Source organism: Epinephelus lanceolatus, chromosome 7 (genome assembly GCF_041903045.1).
Source record: "Epinephelus lanceolatus isolate andai-2023 chromosome 7, ASM4190304v1, whole genome shotgun sequence".
Classification (NCBI taxonomy): Eukaryota; Metazoa; Chordata; class Actinopteri; order Perciformes; family Serranidae; genus Epinephelus; species Epinephelus lanceolatus.
In genome coordinates, this window is record NC_135740.1 from 15,002,152 (window position 1) to 15,024,120 (window position 21,969).

At 42.6% G+C, this 21,969-nt stretch overlaps 2 protein-coding genes across 2 annotated transcripts in view; one reads left to right on the forward strand and one right to left on the reverse strand.

Annotated features, from left to right (window-relative positions):
• The window catches only part of tenm1 (teneurin transmembrane protein 1), a 246,359-nt gene that overhangs the window by 99,955 nt on the left and 124,435 nt on the right, over positions 1 to 21,969 (reverse strand). The gene's annotated exons all lie outside the window — the stretch shown is intronic.
• On the forward strand, positions 7,215 to 19,999 carry LOC144463790 (uncharacterized). The gene is made up of 8 exons (XM_078169220.1): positions 7,215 to 7,343; positions 10,953 to 10,990; positions 11,477 to 11,620; positions 12,655 to 14,764; positions 14,936 to 15,139; positions 16,898 to 16,957; positions 17,973 to 18,032; positions 19,639 to 19,999. Exons 3-8 carry the CDS (start codon positions 11,492 to 11,494, stop codon positions 19,848 to 19,850), a joined length of 2,775 nt encoding a protein of 924 aa, XP_078025346.1. The 5' UTR covers positions 7,215 to 7,343; positions 10,953 to 10,990; positions 11,477 to 11,491; the 3' UTR covers positions 19,851 to 19,999.

Consider the following 21,969-nt stretch of genomic DNA (forward strand, 5'->3'; position numbering starts at 1 on the left):
AGACAGTGCTTTTTAAAGAACGTGTCTCTTTGGCCACTGCGCGGCGACCTTTGACCCCAGGGGCCCCAGATTGGGAACAGAGGATCCCCCAGAGCCACTAAACGATAATCTGGAACAAAAAAAACCCAAAGTCCTGTAGATTTTTTTTGCCTGTGTCAGAAACTCAAAATCAGGAGCTGTCAGACTTATGCCCTCTTACACCCTTTGACCAGAGAGGAGGTTTTGGAGGAAATGTTTTTCTAAAAGTCGCAGGAGTCTGATTTTTTTATATGTCGTTCGGGGGGCCGAGACGAGCCGGTAGACATCAGTTAGGTTCCGATCGGCTCGGTAGTTTCCGAGGGGCGGGCCTCTAAAGGTTAGCATTTTTGAACCAATTAAGGCTCGCCACGGCCACAAAAATTGACCGAACCATGTGAAACTTGGGCTGCGGGCCTTACGTAAGACCTGTATCAGTCTCCCTGAGTCCCAACTCTGTAGACGCTCTGCAAAGCTAACTAGCTCTGCGGTGGTCGTATCGCAACGTGACAAAAAAATCCTAGCAGAAGGCTGTGTGGCACATGACATACTCGAAGGTCAGCCCCCTACCTCAAAGCATTGATGAATTATTAAAGAAAACACAGTGCTTTTTAAAAAAACACGTGTCTCTTTGGCCGCTGCGTGGCGACCTTTGACCCCAGGGGTCCCAGATTCAGAACAGAGGATCCCCCAGAGCCACTAAATGATAATCTGGAACAAAGGTATGAAAAAATTGTCCAGATCGCCCCCAAAGGGTTGACCTTTGACCTTTCCCAAGGTCACACAGGTCTGAAACTTTGCACAGTGGTTGCCTGTGGCGTCCTGGTGCACATATTCAAAGGTCAGCCCCCTACCTCAAAGCATTGATGAATTATTAAAGAAAAGACAGTGCTTTTTTAAAAAAACGTGTCTCTTTGGCTGCTGCGCGGCGACCTTTGACCCCAGATGTCCCAGATTCAGAACAGAGGATCCCCCAGAGCCACTAAACAATAATCTGGAACAAAGGTATGAAAAAATTGTCTAGATCGCCCCCAAAGGGTTGACCTTTGACCTTTCCCAAGGTCACACAGGTCTGAAACTTTGCACAGTGGTCGTCTGTGGTGTCCTGATGCACATACTCAAAGGTCAGCCCCCTACCTCAAAGCATTGATGAATTATTAAAGAAAAGACAGTACTTTTTTAAAAACGTGTCTCTTTGGCCGCTGCGCTGCGACCTTTGACCCCAGGGGCCCCAGATTGGGAACAGAGGATCCCCCAGAGCCACTAAACGATAATCTGGAACAAAAAAACCCCAAAGTCCTGTAGATTTTTTTTGCCTGTGTCAGAAACTCAAAATCAGGAGCTGTCAGACTTATGCCCTCTTACACCCTTTGACCAGAGAGGAGGTTTTGGAGGAAATGTTTTTCTAAAAGTCGCAGGAGTCTGATTTTTTTATATGTCGTTCGGGGGGCCGAGACGAGCCGGTAGACATCAGTTAGGTTCCGATCGGCTCGGTAGTTTCCGAGGGGCGGGCCTCTAAAGGTTAGCATTTTTGAACCAATTAAGGCTCGCCACGGCCACAAAAATTGACCGAACCATGTGAAACTTGGGCTGCGGGCCTTACGTAAGACCTGTATCAGTCTCCCTGAGTCCCAACTCTGTAGACGCTCTGCAAAGCTAACTAGCTCTGCGGTGGTCGTATCGCAACGTGACAAAAAATCCTAGCAGAAGGCTGTGTGGCACATGACATACTCGAAGGTCAGCCCCCTACCTCAAAGCATTGATGAATTATTAAAGAAAAGACAGTGCTTTTTAAAAAAACACGTGTCTCTTTGGCCGCTGCGTGGCGACCTTTGACCCCAGGGGTCCCAGATTCAGAACAGAGGATCCCCCAGAGCCACTAAATGATAATCTGGAACAAAGGTATGAAAAAATTGTCCAGGTTGCCCCCAAAGGGTTGACCTTTGACCTTTCCCAAGGTTGCACAGGTCTGAAACTTTGCACAGTGGTTGCCTGTGGCGTCCTGATGCACATACTCAAAGGTCAGCCCCCTACCTCAAAGCATTGATGAATTATTAAAGAAAAGACAGTGCTTTTAAAAAAAAAACGTGTCTCTTTGGCCGCTGCGTGGCGACCTTTGGCCCCAGGGGTCCCAGATTCAGAACAGAGGATCCCCCAGAGCCACTAAACGATAATCTGGAACAAAGGTATGAAAAAATTGTTCAGGTCGCCCCCAAAGGGTTGACCTTTGACCTTTCCCAAGGTCACACAGGTCTGAAACTTTGCACAGTGGTCGCCTGTGGCGTCCTGATGCACATACTCAAAGGTCAGCCCCCTACCTCAAAGCATTGATGAATTATTAAAGAAAAGACAGTGCTTTTTAAAGAACGTGTCTCTTTGGCCACTGCACGGCGACCTTTGACCCCAGGGGCCCCAGATTGGGAACAGAGGATCCCCCAGAGCCACTAAACGATAATCTGGAACAAAAAAACCCCAAAGTCCTGTAGATTTTTTTTGCCTGTGTCAGAAACTCAAAATCAGGAGCTGTCAGACTTATGCCCTCTTACACCCTTTGACCAGAGAGGAGGTTTTGGAGGAAATGTTTTTCTAAAAGTCGCAGGAGTCTGATTTTTTTATATGTCGTTCGGGGGGCCGAGACGAGCCGGTAGACATCAGTTAGGTTCCGATCGGCTCGGTAGTTTCCGAGGGGCGGGCCTCTAAAGGTTAGCATTTTTGAACCAATTAAGGCTCGCCACGGCCACAAAAATTGACCGAACCATGTGAAACTTGGGCTGCGGGCCTTACGTAAGACCTGTATCAGTCTCCCTGAGTCCCAACTCTGTAGACGCTCTGCAAAGCTAACTAGCTCTGCGGTGGTCGTATCGCAACGTGACAAAAAATCCTAGCAGAAGGCTGTGTGGCACATGACATACTCGAAGGTCAGCCCCCTACCTCAAAGCATTGATGAATTATTAAAGAAAAGACAGTGCTTTTTAAAAAAACACGTGTCTCTTTGGCCGCTGCGTGGCGACCTTTGACCCCAGGGGTCCCAGATTCAGAACAGAGGATCCCCCAGAGCCACTAAATGATAATCTGGAACAAAGGTATGAAAAAATTGTCCAGGTTGCCCCCAAAGGGTTGACCTTTGACCTTTCCCAAGGTTGCACAGGTCTGAAACTTTGCACAGTGGTTGCCTGTGGCGTCCTGATGCACATACTCAAAGGTCAGCCCCCTACCTCAAAGCATTGATGAATTATTAAAGAAAAGACAGTGCTTTTAAAAAAAAACCGTGTCTCTTTGGCCGCTGCGTGGCGACCTTTGGCCCCAGGGGTCCCAGATTCAGAACAGAGGATCCCCCAGAGCCACTAAACGATAATCTGGAACAAAGGTATGAAAAAATTGTTCAGGTCGCCCCCAAAGGGTTGACCTTTGACCTTTCCCAAGGTCACACAGGTCTGAAACTTTGCACAGTGGTCGCCTGTGGCGTCCTGATGCACATACTCAAAGGTCAGCCCCCTACCTCAAAGCATTGATGAATTATTAAAGAAAAGACAGTGCTTTTTAAAGAACGTGTCTCTTTGGCCACTGCACGGCGACCTTTGACCCCAGGGGCCCCAGATTGGGAACAGAGGATCCCCCAGAGCCACTAAACGATAATCTGGAACAAAAAAACCCCAAAGTCCTGTAGATTTTTTTTGCCTGTGTCAGAAACTCAAAATCAGGAGCTGTCAGACTTATGCCCTCTTACACCCTTTGACCAGAGAGGAGGTTTTGGAGGAAATGTTTTTCTAAAAGTCGCAGGAGTCTGATTTTTTTATATGTCGTTCGGGGGGCCGAGACGAGCCGGTAGACATCAGTTAGGTTCCGATCGGCTCGGTAGTTTCCGAGGGGCGGGCCTCTAAAGGTTAGCATTTTTGAACCAATTAAGGCTCGCCACGGCCACAAAAATTGACCGAACCATGTGAAACTTGGGCTGCGGGCCTTACGTAAGACCTGTATCAGTCTCCCTGAGTCCCAACTCTGTAGACGCTCTGCAAAGCTAACTAGCTCTGCGGTGGTCGTATCGCAACGTGACAAAAAAATCCTAGCAGAAGGCTGTGTGGCACATGACATACTCGAAGGTCAGCCCCCTACCTCAAAGCATTGATGAATTATTAAAGAAAAGACAGTGCTTTTTAAAAAAACACGTGTCTCTTTGGCCGCTGCGTGGCGACCTTTGACCCCAGGGGTCCCAGATTCAGAACAGAGGATCCCCCAGAGCCACTAAACGATAATCTGGAACAAAGGTATGAAAAAATTGTCCAGGTTGCCCCCAAAGGGTTGACCTTTGACCTTTCCCAAGGTCACACAGGTCTGAAACTTTGCACAGTGGTCGCCTGTGGCGTCCTGATGCGCATACTGGAAGGTCAGCCCCCTACCTCAAAGCATTGATGAATTATTAAAGAAAAGACAGTGCTTTTAAAAAAAAAACGTGTCTCTTTGGCCGCTGCATGGCGACCTTTGGCCCCAGGGGTCCCAGATTCAGAACAGAGGATCCCCCAGAGCCACTAAACGATAATCTGGAACAAAGGTATGAAAAAATTGTTCAGGTCGCCCCCAAAGGGTTGACCTTTGACCTTTCCCAAGGTTGCACAGGTCTGAAACTTTGCACAGTGGTCGCTTGTGGCGTCCTGATGCGCATACTGGAAGGTCAGCCCCCTACCTCAAAGCATTGATGAATTATTAAAGAAAAGACAGTACTTTTTTAAAAACGTGTCTCTTTGGCCGCTGCGTGGCGACCTTTGACCCCAGGGGTTCCAGATTTTTGTTCATGGACAGAAAGTTCACTTCCATCCAAGATCGGATATCATTGAGGTAGTCTAATAACACCTGAACAGAGGCTTGCTCATTTGTTTTTAAAGGCAGATAGATTTGTACGTCATCTGTAAAGCAGTGAAATGAGACGTTGTGCTTTCTAAATATGGATCCCAATGGCAACATATATATCGAAAAGAGGAGGGGACCCAAAATAGAACCCTGAGGCACCCCACAGCTCAGGGGGGAAGTGGCCGAAGCTGGACAGAGAAGCTCCTGTCTGAGAGGTAGGACTGAAACCACTCAAGAACAGTACCCTTAATGCCCACACAGGTGTTTAAGCGAGACAGGAGAAGGTTGCGATCCACTGCATCAAAGGCAGCTGTCAGATCCAGAGGGACCAGGACCGCAGAGTTACCAGAGTCAACTGTTAAAAGAAGGTCATTTAAAATTCTTAAAAGCACCGTTTCTGTGCAATGGCGTGACTTAAAACCAGACTGGAACTTCTTGGAAATGCCATTTAGATCAATAAAATACTGCAGCTGTTCATTAACCACCTTCTCCAAGACCTTAGAAAGAAAAGTAAGCTTGGAGATAGGCCTAAAGTTGGATAAAACTGTGGGGTCTAGATTATGTTTTTTGATGACGGGCTGGACCACAGCATGTTTAAAGGCAGCTGGGACGAAGATGAATTTATCAGATCCATAACAGAGGGCCCAATGATATGGAAAACGTCCTTAAAAAGATGAGGTGGGATGCTGTCAAGAGGACAGTAAGAAGGCTTGAGGTGCTGGACAATATCAGTTAAAGCTGAGAAAGACACTTAGATGTAAATGTTGCATCTTTCTTTTAGATAAAACACATTTTTGACTTGTGAATGAGTCAATGGAATTTCTTGCAATAATGAAAAAATACTGGCAATCATGTCCGCCTGGCACAAACCACATGTTTTGGACAGCTGTGAAGTGACAGAATGTCCCACCATCATGGTTCTTATATTGCCAGATTCCAGAGAGTCTCCCCTCTTCATATATGGCAGAATATGTTAACTTCCAACTTGCTATGCTGAGATACATGTAAAAATGTAAGAATTTAGTCACACGGATTTGTTCTTTTCATTGATATAAAAATTAATATAAAATACAGGCACATAGAAGGACATGAAATGATGGCAAATCTGGATAGCCCCGATTGTCCCAAAAAAACCCCAAGATATAGCATGTGTATGTAGCCTTTATAATGACTGTGATATGAGCTTAGAAGTAAAGGCAGTAAAAATACCCCAAAAAGGCCTAGGGCCCAAAGGGTTAATTTATGATTTAATTAATCACAATTAAAAATTAACCCTTAGATGCCAGTTTGATCATATACCACTAAGTGCTTTTTTGAAAAATACACTATAATTCAATATTCTAAAAGCAAAATTGACTTTGATTATTATTAGTATCATCGGTTGACCCAAGTAGAAGAAGAAGAAATGATTTGGGACTTCTCCTGTGCATTTGACCCTAACTATGTAAGAGCAGTGGTGCTATGGCAGACCCTCTGCACTGTCATCAGCACAAATTATGTGCCCCTGTGATAAAATCCACCATCCCCCCTGATTTTGTTTTTTTTTACAACTTGAGTACTGGTCTTTACTATGAAGCTGTAGTCCTTCCACCTACTCTAGATGATTACTGTCTTAACACACACAACCTGATTTTTGAGGTCCCCATCCGGACTATGCCCCTCCCCCACTGCCCCCCTTTGTCGACTGGCGCACCTGCGCCTGACGAGTGACGTCAGAGTGCGTCCGGAGGCAGAGAGGAGGAGGAGGAGGAGGAGGTAAACACCGGTGGATTCGTGATGGAGACGGTGAGTATTAAGTTAATGAAATAGGCTCGCCATGTCTTCTTGAGTTACATTTATAACAACTGTACAATTGTGTCCAGCATGAAAATAGAGAATGACGTCGCAAAATGCAGTTTAGGAAGTTAGCTGTGTGGGTTAGCCTTTGTTAGCTAATGTTAGCTGACCATGAACGCTAGCTTCACGTGCTACACTATTAGCCAGGGCTTAAGACCGGATATAAACGGCGGGTGTTGGTCGGGATTTAACCATTTGTACTTTTTAACTCTGGTCGCGGCTTCATGTCTCACGTGACACAGACTGCGTGGATGAGAGAGAGAGAGACTCGGTGAAACTTGTTATGCTCATTTTTCATTTCTCAATCCAGAAATTGGCTGTTGTAATATGAATGTGAAGTGTTCTGCTGAGTGAAGTTACATTGCCTTTTTTTCACTGAATGATGCCAGAATCTGATCTATTTTGTGTAAAACACTGAACAATACTTGAGTTAGTGGTTTGATAATATTTTGGAGATGAATATTGATGATATAAAAAATAAATTAAACATCACAAAATAGCAAGTAATGACTATTATTGTTTTAGATGATTGAATACTGCTGTTATTACTTTGACTGCTGTATGTAATCTGACATGTTGACTGTGTCTGTGCTGACAGGAGGATGGCCCGAGTTTGAGATCCACAGGACTCAGCTCTGAATGTGCAGGTATGAAAGTAATAACACAATCCAGAAAGTAATTTGTGAAACCTGTATATATATTGAATCGTTCTTTGCATCCTGTTTATTATTTATCTGTGTTTTTTATTGAGCCATGCTTGTACTTTTGTTCTACTCTGCATCTTTGATGTTTTCTTCTGAATGACGATAAAGAGAATATTGAATCTTGATTCAGTAATGATGGGAAACGTAACTTGGACAGCTGAGCACGCAACCCTCTGTTAAAGGCTACTGTTAGTGTTATTGTTACTCTTTAGTAAATGTATATCATCATTATTCAGTTAGTTTGCATTTTGACATAATTATATATTTAATCATATAAATTATTATGTAACCACCAATAATTTGCAAGCTGAGTGAGGAGCTGCTGTGTACTGGATCCTCCACTAACACATGTCAGCTAAATCAAAAAAAGAAGAAAAAAACAATATCAGTTAATGTTTTTATTTGAGTATTTTCTCCCATGTCTCACCATCAAACAGACCTTTGCTCTGGAGCTACAGTTTGTGAACCCTTGAACTACTGTATAACTGTACACAAGCCAGGGCTCAACAATAAGGATTGCCTGATTGCCCGGGGCAAGTAAAACTCACGGTCGGGCATGTAACCTAACAACTCACTTGCCCGATCGGGCAAGTTGCTAAAAATAGTAAAAGTTAATAACTAATTGATAAAATAAATGTATTTTAAAACGTGCTCTTCTGCTCTGATGCAGGCGCACGGCGGAGTTCCGCCACATACACAGGTGAGCACGCTAGAGCGGCTCGGGCCGCATTTTCCTGACCAAACCTGACCCCGAGCCCGGTGCAGTTTGTCAGCTGACAAAGTTATTGAAATGGACAGTGTGTAAATAACCATCAACAGACTGCTGTTACGCACAGACAGACACGCTGCTCGCACAGCAGCTCAGTACAGCACTCATGCTGAGCTTGTGTTGTGTTCAGGCGTTGTCACGTAAATAACAACTTCCAACACTTAAATAGGTCATAGCACAAAACAGCAGCATGTCAAGTGACTTTTTACTTTATTATTAGTGCTGCACGATTAATCTAATCGCAATCGAGATGTCAGGCTGTGCGATTACATAACTGCATGAAAGGCTGCGATTTGCGATTTAATGTAGGCTAAATAAATGTTAACGTGTGTGTCTGTGAACGTGACTGCGTCTCCTGTAGTGTGTGGAGTTTGTTGACATCACGCCCACAAGCTATCCTGGTGCGTGCAGCCGGCGTGCAGCAGTGACCAACACAGACGCTGAAGAAGAGCATGAGCTCGACCATGAACAGGCTGAGTTGGTGGCGAAAAAAACGTCTGTTACATGGCGATACTTTGGATTCAGGTACGGCGACGTTGAACAGAAAGACGTGCTGTTTAAAAGTTAAAGTTGCCACGTCCCGCGGCAACACGACCAGTCTATATCAGCACTCGAGACGGGACGTGGCGACTTCCACTTTTAAACTTTTACACAGCCTTTCTGTCCAACGTCGCCGTACCTGAAAGACGTGCTGTGTAAAAGTTTAAAAGTTAAAGTCGCCATGTCCCGCGGCAACACAACCAATCTATAACAACACTTGAGACAGCACAGGGAAAAGTAGGAAGAGTGCATATGAGAGAAAGCCGAGCCGTGTAACGTTAAAGACAGTGAGACAACTGACAGCCGTCAGAGCCTTATAAAACAACATCCAAGCACAGTTAAGCAAACATTTGTAAGTGTCACAGGGAAATCATGGACTCCATAACAAATGAAAAATTGAGCAATTTTGCTCTGTTTCGGCCCACTTGAGATGCTGCTGGGTTGTGCTATGGTGTGCTGGAATTTGTCATTTATGTGACAACGCCTGAACACAACACAGGCTCGCACCGCTGTGTGTACAGTTTGTGTTTATGTTTATTTTATTTAAGAAGGGACAGTGCACATTAATTAACATAATCACCTAAGTCACGTAAATGTGCCAAATTTAGCCATACAGGCTAATTTTCATCTGCAGATGTGCTGCGCTGCTGTGTGAGCAGCATGTTTGACTGTGCTCAGTCTGTTAATGGTCATTGACACACTGTCTGTCCATAATAATAACTATGTCAGGTCAGTGCCCCCTGATATAATGTAGGGAAACACTGAATCAAGCAAAAAAAGACTCATGATACCATTTATTTATTATATTTTATTGTAATTATATTGTAATCGCAATCGCAAATCGCAATAGTGTCCACCATAATCGCAATCACACATTTTTATCAAATCGTGCAGCACTATTTATTATATTCAATAAAATTATATGTTCCTAAATCTTGAGACACCTCATATGTAAGCTAGACAGACATTTCACCTGCTCATACTGTGCACACATGTACTGTATGTACTTAGTCCTAAAGAGCCCTTCTGGTGCCAGTAGATACATAGAAACATCCCAGCAGGCTGTGCTTTGCAAGCATACAAAAAAGTTTCAAGCATGTGAAAATTATTTTTCATGCGTGTGCTTCACCTCCGCTGCTATAACTCCATCCTAGGGGAAACACTGCTGTGTGCGTTTAGTGCAACAGGTGGATGTGGTAGTCTACTGGTAGAGTAGAGAGAGGGCTAAGTAGCATTGAAGTAGAGTAGAGCAGGGCAGAGAGATGGAAGCAAAATATATTAAACCCGGTGTTAATACAGCAGAACTGGAGAGAGGGGTGAAAAATAAATAGAGGTGGGCAAGGCTCAAGTAGGGCGCAAAATTATAGACGGAGAACGATTGACAAATTTTTCACTTTAAGCCCTGACACTGTCATTTTTGTGTAGGAATTATGCTACAATACATGACATATGTTGTTTTAATTAATAAATACAGTGTGAATAAAGATTACATAACATAAAAATAACTGCAGTCTGTTATTTGATAGCCGCTTAAATTAAACAATTTTTAGAGGGCAAGTAAAAACTGACTTCGGGCAAGTAGATCTCTGACCAACTTGCCCGACCGGGCAAGTGAAAAAAAAAACCTTAGCCTTGAACCCTGCAAGCTTACCCTGGGTTCACACAGCAATGATCCACAAATCAGCTGTTTGAGTCGGACAGAGGAGGAGTGTTTGTGTGCAGGAACACAGTTGTTCAGTGGTTGAAAAATTGTAGCTTCAAATTAAAGGTCTGTTCAACAACAGAGAAGTAAGTAAGTAAGTAATGTTTATTTTTTTACAGTACTTTACACAGAAAGAATTCACAAAGTGCTTCATAGTAAAATTAGAAAGAATATAATACCTAGCATAAGGTAGAGACACAGTGAGATCAGAAAAAGCAGAAAACATAGTCTAAAAAATATGAAGAAGGTGGTGAAAGTACTCAAGAGAAAACAAACGGCAACTGATATCAATGTTTTCTATGGTCATGTTTTGAAGCAGCTAAGATGATGTTGTTCTGCTCTCCCGTTCAAAGCAGCTCATCACTTTCTGTTTCACTGCTCCTTTAAACTGAATCAATGCAACTAACACATTGACCATGATGACAACCTCAGAACAAGTAACAACATCTAGTACACAAAGACTGGACAACTCCAACTGGTCAGTGAGAGGCTCAACCTCAGCTGATTTAACATTTACCTTTTCTTTGATTTTTATTTTTAGATGTTGATGGTAGCAGTGAGCCTGAACATGAGGAGGAGGTAGGTTATGCCATCTTCTTACAAGTAACATTTAAACCAGTAAAATCACCAGATGATACTGAGTTTATGGGAGGCCACCAATCTGATCCTGGTGTTTGTGTTATCCTGTGGAGTCTGTTCAGTTTCAGAGTTGATGGTTTTGACTCCTATGAATCTGCTCAGATAGTCTCATAGTGTCTGAACAGACTCATACTGTCTGTTCCATTTAAGACACAATATTTTTATGTGCTGTGGTCAGACAACTAAAGATAAGCACATGGTGTTCAGCACAGTGGTTCAATTTCTGCATCTCCGGTGCCATGGTTGTTCAGTGTTGTTTCTCGTCTAGACCCTTTGTTACGTGTTGTTCCTTCTCTTTGCTCTGGCTCTTTACATGGTCCCCTCAAATTAGATTTAAATGCCAAAATAGAAAAGGTGTATAGCTTTTACTGAACAATTGTGAAAAACATTTGAACTTCATTTTTACGGGTGTTTGGTGTTTCACAGGCAAAAAGTCGCCATATGCTTTATATACAGAAGCTCAAATCACACCATGACATGTGTGAAAAGCGCTACGAGGCGGCACAGGCAGAGAGGCAAAAGGAGGAGAGGAAGAGGACCTTGGTTCTACAACGTCAGCAGGATACAGCAGTAAGTCCTGCTACACCCTTTAAACAGGGATGCGTAGATCCGATATTAAGATCGGATATTGGCTCCGATATTGACTAATTAGCTGGATCAGGTAAATGAGGCAGATCCATGACACAGATTTGTTTACTTCAATTCTATGTTAGTCACACCACTACAACATGTGTCCGCTGCATGCACAGCAACAACCAGCAGCTGCCTCTCTGTGTGAAAAGTATGTCTTTCTGTTGTGTGTCAGTGTAAACATTGCAACATGTTTGACAGTGTAGCCTCACACCTTTTTACACCATAGGCCAGTGGGTGTGAGCAGGTTTGTCACAAAGAGTAAACCCACCGAAAATATGTTATATATGTTAGTGTTAAAATTTGTGTTTCAGAGTGATCACATGACTACAGAGTTAGCTGTAGCCATGTAAGAAGCTTCTGTCAGTGACTGTGCTGCAGCCTCTGTGATCCCTGAGCTAACAGATGCTCAGTGGCTACAGCTCACTCCGTGATCTTGTGATCACTGTAACATATATAACATATTTTCGGTGGGTTTACTCTTTGTGACAAACCTGCTCACACCCACTGGCCTATAGTTAAGGTGCACAGTCAAAGATGTTGCCATGTTTACACTGACACATAACAGAAAGACATTAGTCTTCACACAGAGAGGCAGCTGCTGGTTGATGCCATTGGAGAACCTAATATCAACTACTACTTCTACCAAACTACCACAGTAACTGGCCATGACCATTGCAAGTGAGATATACAGTACATGTATATAGATACACATGAATAATCTTAACTGTAAAATAGCAATGGCAAATATGTAATGCTAGTGATATAGCGTAAAACCAGTAACTGTTTCATGTGTAGTGGGAATTCTAGTTACTATTGCTTGTAAGTAGCATTATTTAGAGTACTTACCTGTTCAGGTTGATAGTGAGCATGTCAGTGTTTTCTCAAACAGTGAGATCTGCTGTGAAAAAAATGATTTCAGATACTTACCAAGCAGGACTTAGAAATCTGACTTTTAACCTCTTGTTTTTTAGCCGGACAGAGAAGCTCTCGGGTTGGTGTCAGAGGAATCAAGTTTTGAATTTAGTGAGGATGACTATGTCCCTGAATGTGGAGTAACCAACAGTGATAGCTCACTTGATGTCAAACTTGAAAGGAAGAGAAAAGTGCAAAAAACACATTCAGATCGGGAAGTATCTGTCCTACTCAAGAAAACGCATCTCCTGCCTGCAAAAGAGAGTGGACCGTCTTCAACAGATGATTCTGTCACTGTCATGACATGTCAGGACAGCGATGATGCAGCTCACGTCAAACGACAAAAAAAGACGAGTAAGAGAAAAGCCCAGAAAAGATCTCCAGATCATGCTGAGGAAGTCACTGTACCTTGCAAGAAAAGGCGTCCTCAGACATCAAAAGAGAGCGGATCATCTTCTTACAAGTCTGTGATGGTAATGACATTGAAAAAAAAACCTGATGGTGGCAGATTGTACAACAAAACATCTTATTGTACATTTTGTTCAAAACCTTACCGTAAAATGGCTCGTCATTTAGAGTCTAAACATAAAGACAAGCCAGATGTGGCTAGAGCAATTGCGTTTCCAAAAGGCTCTAAAGAGCGAAGGATTCAGTTCTCTCTCTTAAAGAATAAGGGGAACCGTATCCACAATAGTGATGTGCTCAAAAAGGGAAAAGGGATTGTGATACCTCGTCAGCAACCAAACAATCCTGTAAAGCCTTCTGATTATATGCACTGTATAAACTGCGAGGCTTATCTAAAAAGAAGATCACTGTGGAAACACATGAAGATCTGCCACCTAAAGAGGACAGCTGAGGGGTACAAAAGAGGAAAGTCTAGGGTCCAAACCCTCTGTGCATACACTCAGCCAGTTCCAAACAGTGTCAGTGAGCAGCTCTGGAAATTGGTTCTTTCTATGAACGAAGATGATGTAGCACATGCTGTCCGCAATGAAAGGCTCATATTGAAGTTGGGTGAACATCTGTTTAACAAACATGGTCATGATATCACAAAGCATGAATATATTCGACAAAAGATGCGCGAGACAGGTCGCTTGCTCCTACAGGGACAGCAGAGCCAGAATTTGAAAGAAATGTCTGATTTTTTTGCACCAGCCAATTTTCCTCGCGTGATTGAAGCTGTGAAGGTGGTAGCTGGATTTAGCGAGGAAACTGGGACTTACACAACACCATCCTTAGCGTTGAAATTAGGCCATAGCCTTAAAAAGTTGGCCAATATTCTCGAATGTGAGGGCATGATGTCAGGTGACGAGGAGGCCATTCACAATGCAAAGGTGTTCAGACAGATATGCAACACAAAATGGAATGAATGCATTTCATCGCAGGCCCTCAGGACACTCACTGAGGCGAAATGGAACAGGCCACAGCTCCTGCCCTTCACGGAGGACGTGAAAAAGATGCATCAGTGTATTGATAAACAGAGAAAGGATTTCCAACAAAAACTTGAACTTGAAAAAAGCAAGAAAAATTGGTCAGAACTTGCGAAACTTACACTCTGTGAGTTAATTATTTTTAACCGCAGAAGAGAGGGGGAGGTTTCGAAGATGTCTGTCAGTTCTTTCACAGCACGACAGACCTGGTCTCATCCTGATGTGGAGCTGGCATTGACTGACCTGGAGAAGAAACTGTGTGAACATTTTCAAAGGATAGAGATAAGAGGGAAACGAGGACGTAAAGTTCCACTGCTCCTCACCCCAGAAATGCAGGCATCAATGGAGCTCCTTGCAAAGACTCGTAATGACTGCGAAGTTCCAGACAGCAATCAATTCATGTTTGCAAGGCCACAGGCACTAACGCACTTTCGAGGATCGGATGTTATTCGACAGATAGCTCAATCCTGTGGGGCCAGTAACCCAGAGGCACTGTCCTCTACTAAGTTGAGGAAACACATGGCCACAATGTCCCAGCTTCTCAATCTCAAGGACAATGAAATGGACAACCTCGCGGATTTCTTAGGTCATGACATAAGAGTTCACCGCCAATACTACAGGCTGCCTGAAGGAACATTACAGCTGGCTAAGGTCAGCAAAATGCTGATGGCCCTGGAAAGAGGGAGAATGGCAGAGTTCAAGGGACAAACTCTGGATGAGATCTCCATTGATCCGCAAGGTAAAACAACCTCTGTGGTAACTGTATTCATTTGTTTCTCTCTTTAATTTATCATATTCACATTCTTCTTAGTTGTGCAGCCTATGTTTTGCCCTCTTGTGGGATGTTGCTGTCATGTACTGATGAATGTGTATTCAATACTTTTATCCATGTGGTTACTGTGGTCCTCAGAGGAAATAGCTCAGGACAGTGACCAGTCAGACTTGGATGAAGACGACGACCAGATGGCTGCTTCTACATCATTTTCTACGCCCTCCAGACCTTCATCCTCCACACCTTCATCATCCTCCAGACTTTCAACGTCCTCCACAACTTCATCATCCTCCAGACTTTCAACGTCCTCCACACCTTCATCATCCTCCAGTCCTTCATCAAGTAAGCTGACAACTATTGGGTAGTAATTTTATTCTTTTTTCATATTTATTTTGATTGCATTTTTTATTGCATTTTTTTTTCTACATTTCTTAAATAACAGTAAAGATTTATTAACTGGTGGAATTTAAAAGATTGGAAATAGTTATTTGAAATGCTTCTTAAAGGTATCATTTATACAGTTGTAATCATGTTCTTTTGAATCCTTTATATGTATATTTGTTGTTGACATTGTTAAAAATGTTGATAACACTGAAAGATACATAGCTATTGCAGCTTGAGGATGACAAGGGACAATAACATAATCACAAAGGCAGAATTAGAAAAGCAGCTTTTATTCACTTAAGATTCAGCTCAGTGCAGGACACAAGAAACCTCAGGAAATTAACAATAAAAGGCAAATACTGCAATAGCCCCAAATTACATATAGTTAGACATTGCTATGCTAAGATCACACACTGACAATATCTCTGCAGGCATAATTCTCCAGAGTGCCACTGTACTGTACTTATGTGGTTGTTGATGATTGAGTCCAGACACAGAAGAAGAAGGAGCAGGTGCTGGTCCACCACCAGGACTGGACTTGATTCTGGTCCTCATACAGACATGGAATTAGAGCAGGCATGGGCAAGGGCTGTGGCTGCAGGTTTTTGTTCCAACCAAGCAACAGCACACCAGACTTGACCCATTTAATCAGCTGATTTGTTAAACTGTGTGCTCTTGATTGGTTGTAGAAAAAAACTGCAACACCTGGCTCTTTGTGGAATAGTTTGTCCATGTCTGGTGTGGCAAGATCATAGTTTGTATATCCAAACATGTCATGTCTGTAATGAATAGTGAGGGGAAATATAGGTTTAAATAAATGCAGTAGCAATGTTGAATATGCTGAGAGGCACAATATGAACAGTTGAAACAGTCTGAAAATTATGAAATGCTGAAGTTTCATTTCCTGTATTCACAACTAGAGAGATGATGACAAATCACTGTTTGCACTATAGAACCAATAAACAGGGAGTGGAGCTCAGTGAGAGCTGATCCTGAACCAGCCGGTTCTGGATCAGAGGGTCCAGCATCAGAATCTTTACTCACCTCATGTACTGTCTGAGCTCCTGATGGAACCTAAACATTCAGTCCTGCCTGATCTCCTACCAGTGATGAAAAAGAGTCACAATATGGTGACACCATCAACACTGGGTCTACTGCAGGGCCAGAATTTTTTGCAACAGAATCCTTGGGGGGGCAGATATTCAAACAGGCCTAGATTGAAATAAAGTTCACCTTTTTGCCTTATTATTTAGTTGTTTATATTTTATTTTACTATAAGTACATCATTTTTATTTATACACATATTTGGTGTTTTTTATGATATAAAATGATGAAAAATCTTGACACAGCCCATCATATCATCATTTACATATCATGCTGGAGCTGCAGACTTCTATCCTCAGACATGCCCTGTGATTTTCAGCTTAAATATGAAAGGAGGCTGACAATCACAGGACAGGTCTGTTCTGAGGATACAAGTCATCGGTCCTGACATGTGTGTTTCTCTTCTACAACACACATTCTACATCTCGGAGGCCGTGTCTTTCCACACATGAGCTTCCTTCTTCTTCTTTCAAATGGGGCAGAGCTCAGTGGGAAACATTAGGAGAGACACAGGCGAGGCCATCTGTAGACCTAGTAATGTTTTATGTTATTAAGGTTTCATATTCATCAGGTTCACTACTTCTTTTACTAAGAGAGCTGTTGTGTTTCCAGATAAATCCAGTGAGAGAGAGAGATCCACCAGTGGAAAGGACAGCACACTTCCAGCTCAAGGTAACATCTACAATAAATAGTAGAACATGAGGGTTATGGACACAAACAAAATAAACTAGAGCAACAACTGTCATTTTTAAATAGTGTTTTATATTGTTTTCATATATTTTACTGATCACAATTATAGAATGCGAGTGTGTTTTATTGAAAGCAAGGCTGGGTGTGCGTATGAATATACAGTGAATTTTTTAGGTGCAGTACAAGAAAATCTCATAGCCTATTGTCTCTGTACAAATGTACAGTCAGTTATAAACTAAGTCTCATGTTACTGATGTAATTAGCTGGGCAACAGCCAACAGAATTAAACTTTACAAAATACTTGGATGAACCCAGTTGACAACATCACAACTTTGACACTTGAAATGTTGGTCAGTAAATTAGTGATTACTCACCGGTCTGAAGAAAGGCTGCAGCAGCAGCTGTGGAAAATCACATCCAGATTTACTTGTTTCACCTCTTTTTTTTGCCATCAAATAAGGTCAGACATCTGTGAAGAAAATAGGACTTTCTTGGAGCTGCAGCCTCTAAGCGTTTCTGTGATTCTAGTTGCGAACTGTAGGTAACATTGTGCTCTGGGGGAAGCTGTTCTTCTGTAGGAGGGGAGACAAGATGCTACACTCACTCATATGGCATCTACTGTCAAAATGGTGTAAAAATATGGAATGGGTCAGGGCTAGCTGGTTAGCATAGATGGAGAAAAATAGATGGAGGTCTTGGTCATGACATCATCACGGTGGCTTCTTCACATCATTGCCAGTGTTTGTTCCTTTTGGCAGGTCTGACACTGTACCTGAACTATTTTGTCCCTCAGTGTGACAGCTCAGGACAGGACAGGTTTCATACCTGAGGAGAGCTCCTGTCACAGCCTCAGGATGTTTCAGTGTTCTGTGTCAGCTAATCAGTCATTAGGAGTCATTAAGACAGATCTGTAGACCTAGTAATGTTTTATGTTATTAAGGTTTCATATTCATCAGGTTCACTACTTCTTTTACTAAGAGAGCTGTTGTGTTTCCAGATAAATCCAGTGAGAGAGAGAGATCCACCAGTGGAAAGGACAGCACACTTCCAGCTCAAGGTAACATCTACAGTAAATAGTAGAACATGAGGGTTATGGACATGTCTGAGGCCTGTACTGCGAAGGAGGCTCAACATAGCCAGGCTTTGTGTTCATGTTCTGGCTTAACAAAACCTAAAGCCAACTCAACTTGGTTTGTCAAGTCCGACTCTCAGCGTTGTGCTCTGTGTGCGTTCACATAAAAAGAGGTGTTTGGCGTCATATGATTCTGCTTCCGCACACGGCCGCTGATTTCAGCCAAGAGGAGCAGGTTGCTTTAATGGAGAGAGCATGAGTGATATAAAAAAGCGTGATCACAGCCAAAAGCTACACTGTTGCTGCAAATATGATAATGAATAACAAGTAAAGAGAGGAGGCTGATTTTAATTTCTGACAGCTGAACATTGCGGTACTTTTAAATACGAAGATTTATCCATTTAAACAAAATAAACTAGAGCAACAACTGTCATTTTTAAATAGTGTTTTATATTGTTTTCATATATTTTACTGATCACAATTATAGAATGTGAGTGTGTTTTATTGAAAGCAAGGCTGGATGTGCGTATGAATATACAGTGAATTTTTTAGGTGCTGTACAAGCAAATCTCAGCCTATTGTCTCTGTACAATGACAAAGACCTTTTTAACTGTGAAAATAGCATAGACATATTCAAGATTTGTGTTTGGGCAACACTGCCATATAACAGGCGAAACATTGAAATTAATTTATTCATGGCCACATCAAAGTGAAATGATTAACTTTACTGATTACCTATCTGATTATCTGTAATGCTGCGACCGCACTACTTGTTTCAGTGGCCCAGACTGCTAGGCCTATATAAAAGAAAAAATATATATAGCGTAATGAGCTCCTGACGGGAGTCGGCTCAACAGCTGAGCAGCGTATTCCCTCAGCTGAACATCTACAGGCGGTGACGCTCAGAGAGGAAGTAAACACCAGCGGATCAGCGCGATCTCTTCCTCTGTACAAATGCTCGGTTCTGATCCAGCTCCACTGGACTTTCAAAGTTAAGGTTGCACCCGCTGTAAATGAGTTAAATGGTGAAACAGCGGCGCTTTTATAGCCGATTTTAAGATTAAACTCTGAACATATAGCTAAGCATAAGTTACATAAGTTACCATGGTGATCTAGCCGGGTTAAAAGAGGGCCACCTTTGTGATAAAAGGAAAGCCTGGCTTTAGACTCAACATACCTCGCTAACCCACTAAACTCGCTTCGCAGTACACCCCTCTGGTTACCTGGTTAAACCTGAGGTTGTTGATCTCAACACTCATGAGGTCTTCTTCAAAGTCTAATCTAAAAAGTCTTGATCCTAGCTGTCAATAATAATGTGTTTGGTGATTGAAGTTTTAATGTGGTTAAAGCTGATTCTGTGTACAAAGTAGAAACTGTTCAATGGCCTGTATTTTATATTCTGATCAGCCTCAACAGTAAAACCAGTTAACCTCTTTGTGTATAACCAGTTTTGCTCAACTGTTTTTAAGCACTCTGTCTACTATCAAGAAATCATTTGCACCAATGTTGAAATAGGGACCTGCTCTTAACGATGTTGATTAGTTTGAGTTCAGTGTTCAAGAACATTAAGCTATTGTTGTATTTTATTCAGGTTCTTCACAAAGGAGAAGAAAGTGGTCGGAGGAGGAGGTCCAGGCGGTGGAGAAGACACTGAATAGCTTCATAAGGTCCAGGAGGGTTCCAGGAAAAGCAGACTGCATGAGATGTATTGAGGAGTCTCCACAGGCCCTGCAGGACAGGAGCTGGACAGCAGTAAAGTTCTATGTCAAAAACCGAATTGATGCTGCCAAAAGAGGGAGATAAGCTGCTGCTGCTGCTCTGAATTTATTTTGAGTTAAGAAAAAGAGTTGAGTTGAATTAGAACAGGTATTCTATCTTGCCAAGTTAAAATGCACAATATTTGCATTTCGTTCTGTGATTAATTTTTTGATGTGCATCTTTAACTGTGTTGGTTGAATAAGCTGCCAAAAGAGGGAGATAAGCTGCTGCTGCTCTGAATTTATTTTGAGTTAAGAAAAAGAGTTGAGTCGAGTTAGAATAGGTTTTCTATCTTGCTCTGGCAAGATAGGCTCCATGCTCCGGGCTCTGGAGGGCAGGAGCTGGACAGCAAGTAAATGCACACCATTTGCATTTCGTTCTGTGATTTTATATTTTTGATGTGCATCTTTAACCATGTTGGTTGAATAAGCTGCCAAAAGGGGGAGATGAGCTGCTGCTGCTCATAGTTTATTTTAGAGTCAGAGTTGGAGTTGAATGTGCATCTTTAACCGTTTTGGTTGAATAAACCACTTCTCTTATTGCAGTTTTATGAAGTCATCATTCAGCAATACACAAATTCAAGTATTAATTGTTTACATATGCAAGTACAGTACAGGCCAAAAGTTTGGACACACCTTCTCATTCAATGCGTTTTCTTTATTTTCATGACTATTTACATTGTAGATTCTCACTGAAGGCATCAAAACTATGAATGAACACATGTGGAGTTATGTACTTAACAAAAAAAGGTGAAATAACTGAAAACATGTTTTATATTCTAGTTTCTTCAAAATAGCCACCCTTTGCTCTGATTACTGCTTTGCACACTCTTGGCATTCTCTCCATGAGCTTCAAGAGGTAGTCACCTGAAATGGTTTTCCAACAGTCTTGAAGGAGTTCCCAGAGGTGTTTAGCACTTGTTGGCCCCTTTGCCTTCACTCTGCGGTCCAGCTCACCCCAAACCATCTGGATTGGGTTCAGGTCCGGTGACTGTGGAGGCCAGGTCATCTGCCGCAGCACTCCATCACTCTCCTTCTTGGTCAAATAGCCCTTACACAGCCTGGAGGTGTGTTTGGGGTCATTGTCCTGTTGAAAAATAAATGATCGTCCAGCTAAACGCAAACCGGATGGGATGGCATGTCGCTGCAGGATGCTGTGGTAGCCATGCTGGTTCAGTGTGCCTTCAATTTTGAATAAATCCCCAACAGTGTCACCAGCAAAACACCCCCACACCATCACACCTCCTCCTCCATGCTTCACAGTGGGAACCAGGCATGTGGAATCCATCCGTTCACCTTTTCTGCGTCTCACAAAGACACGGCGGTTGGAACCAAAGATCTCAAATTTTTACTCATCAGACCAAAACACAGATTTCCACTGGTCTAATGTCCATTCCTTGTGTTTCTTGGCCCAAACAAATCTCTTCTGCTTGTTGCCTCTCCTTAGCAGTGGTTTCCTAGCAGCTATTTGACCATGAAGGCCTGATTGGCGCAGTCTCCTCTTAACAGTTGTTCTAGAGATGGGTCTGCTGCTAGAACTCTGTGTGGCATTCATCTGGTCTCTGATCTGAGCTGCTGTTAACTTGCCATTTCTGAGGCTGGTGACTCGGATGAACTTATCCTCAGAAGCAGAGGTGACTCTTGGTCTTCCTTTCCTGGGTCGGTCCTCATGTGTGCCAGTTTCGTTGTAGCGCTTGATGGTTTTTGCGACTCCACTTGGGGACACATTTAAAGTTTTTGCAATTTTCCGGACTGACTGACCTTCATTTCTTAAAGTAATGACGGCCACTCGTTTTTCTTTAGTTAGCTGATTGGTTCTTGCCATAATATGAATTTTAACAGTTGTCCAATAGGGCTGTCGGCTGTGTATTAACCTGACTTCTGCACAACACAACTGATGGTCCCAACCCCATTGATAAAGCAAGAAATACCACTAATTAACCCTGATAAGGCACACCTGTGAAGTGGAAACCATTTCAGGTGACTACCTCTTGAAGCTCATGGAGAGAATGCCAAGAGTGTGCAAAGCAGTAATCAGAGCAAAGGGTGGCTATTTTGAAGAAACTAGAATATAAAACATGTTTTCAGTTATTTCACCTTTTTTTGTTAAGTACATAACTCAACATGTGTTCATTCATAGTTTTGATGCCTTCAGTGAGAATCTA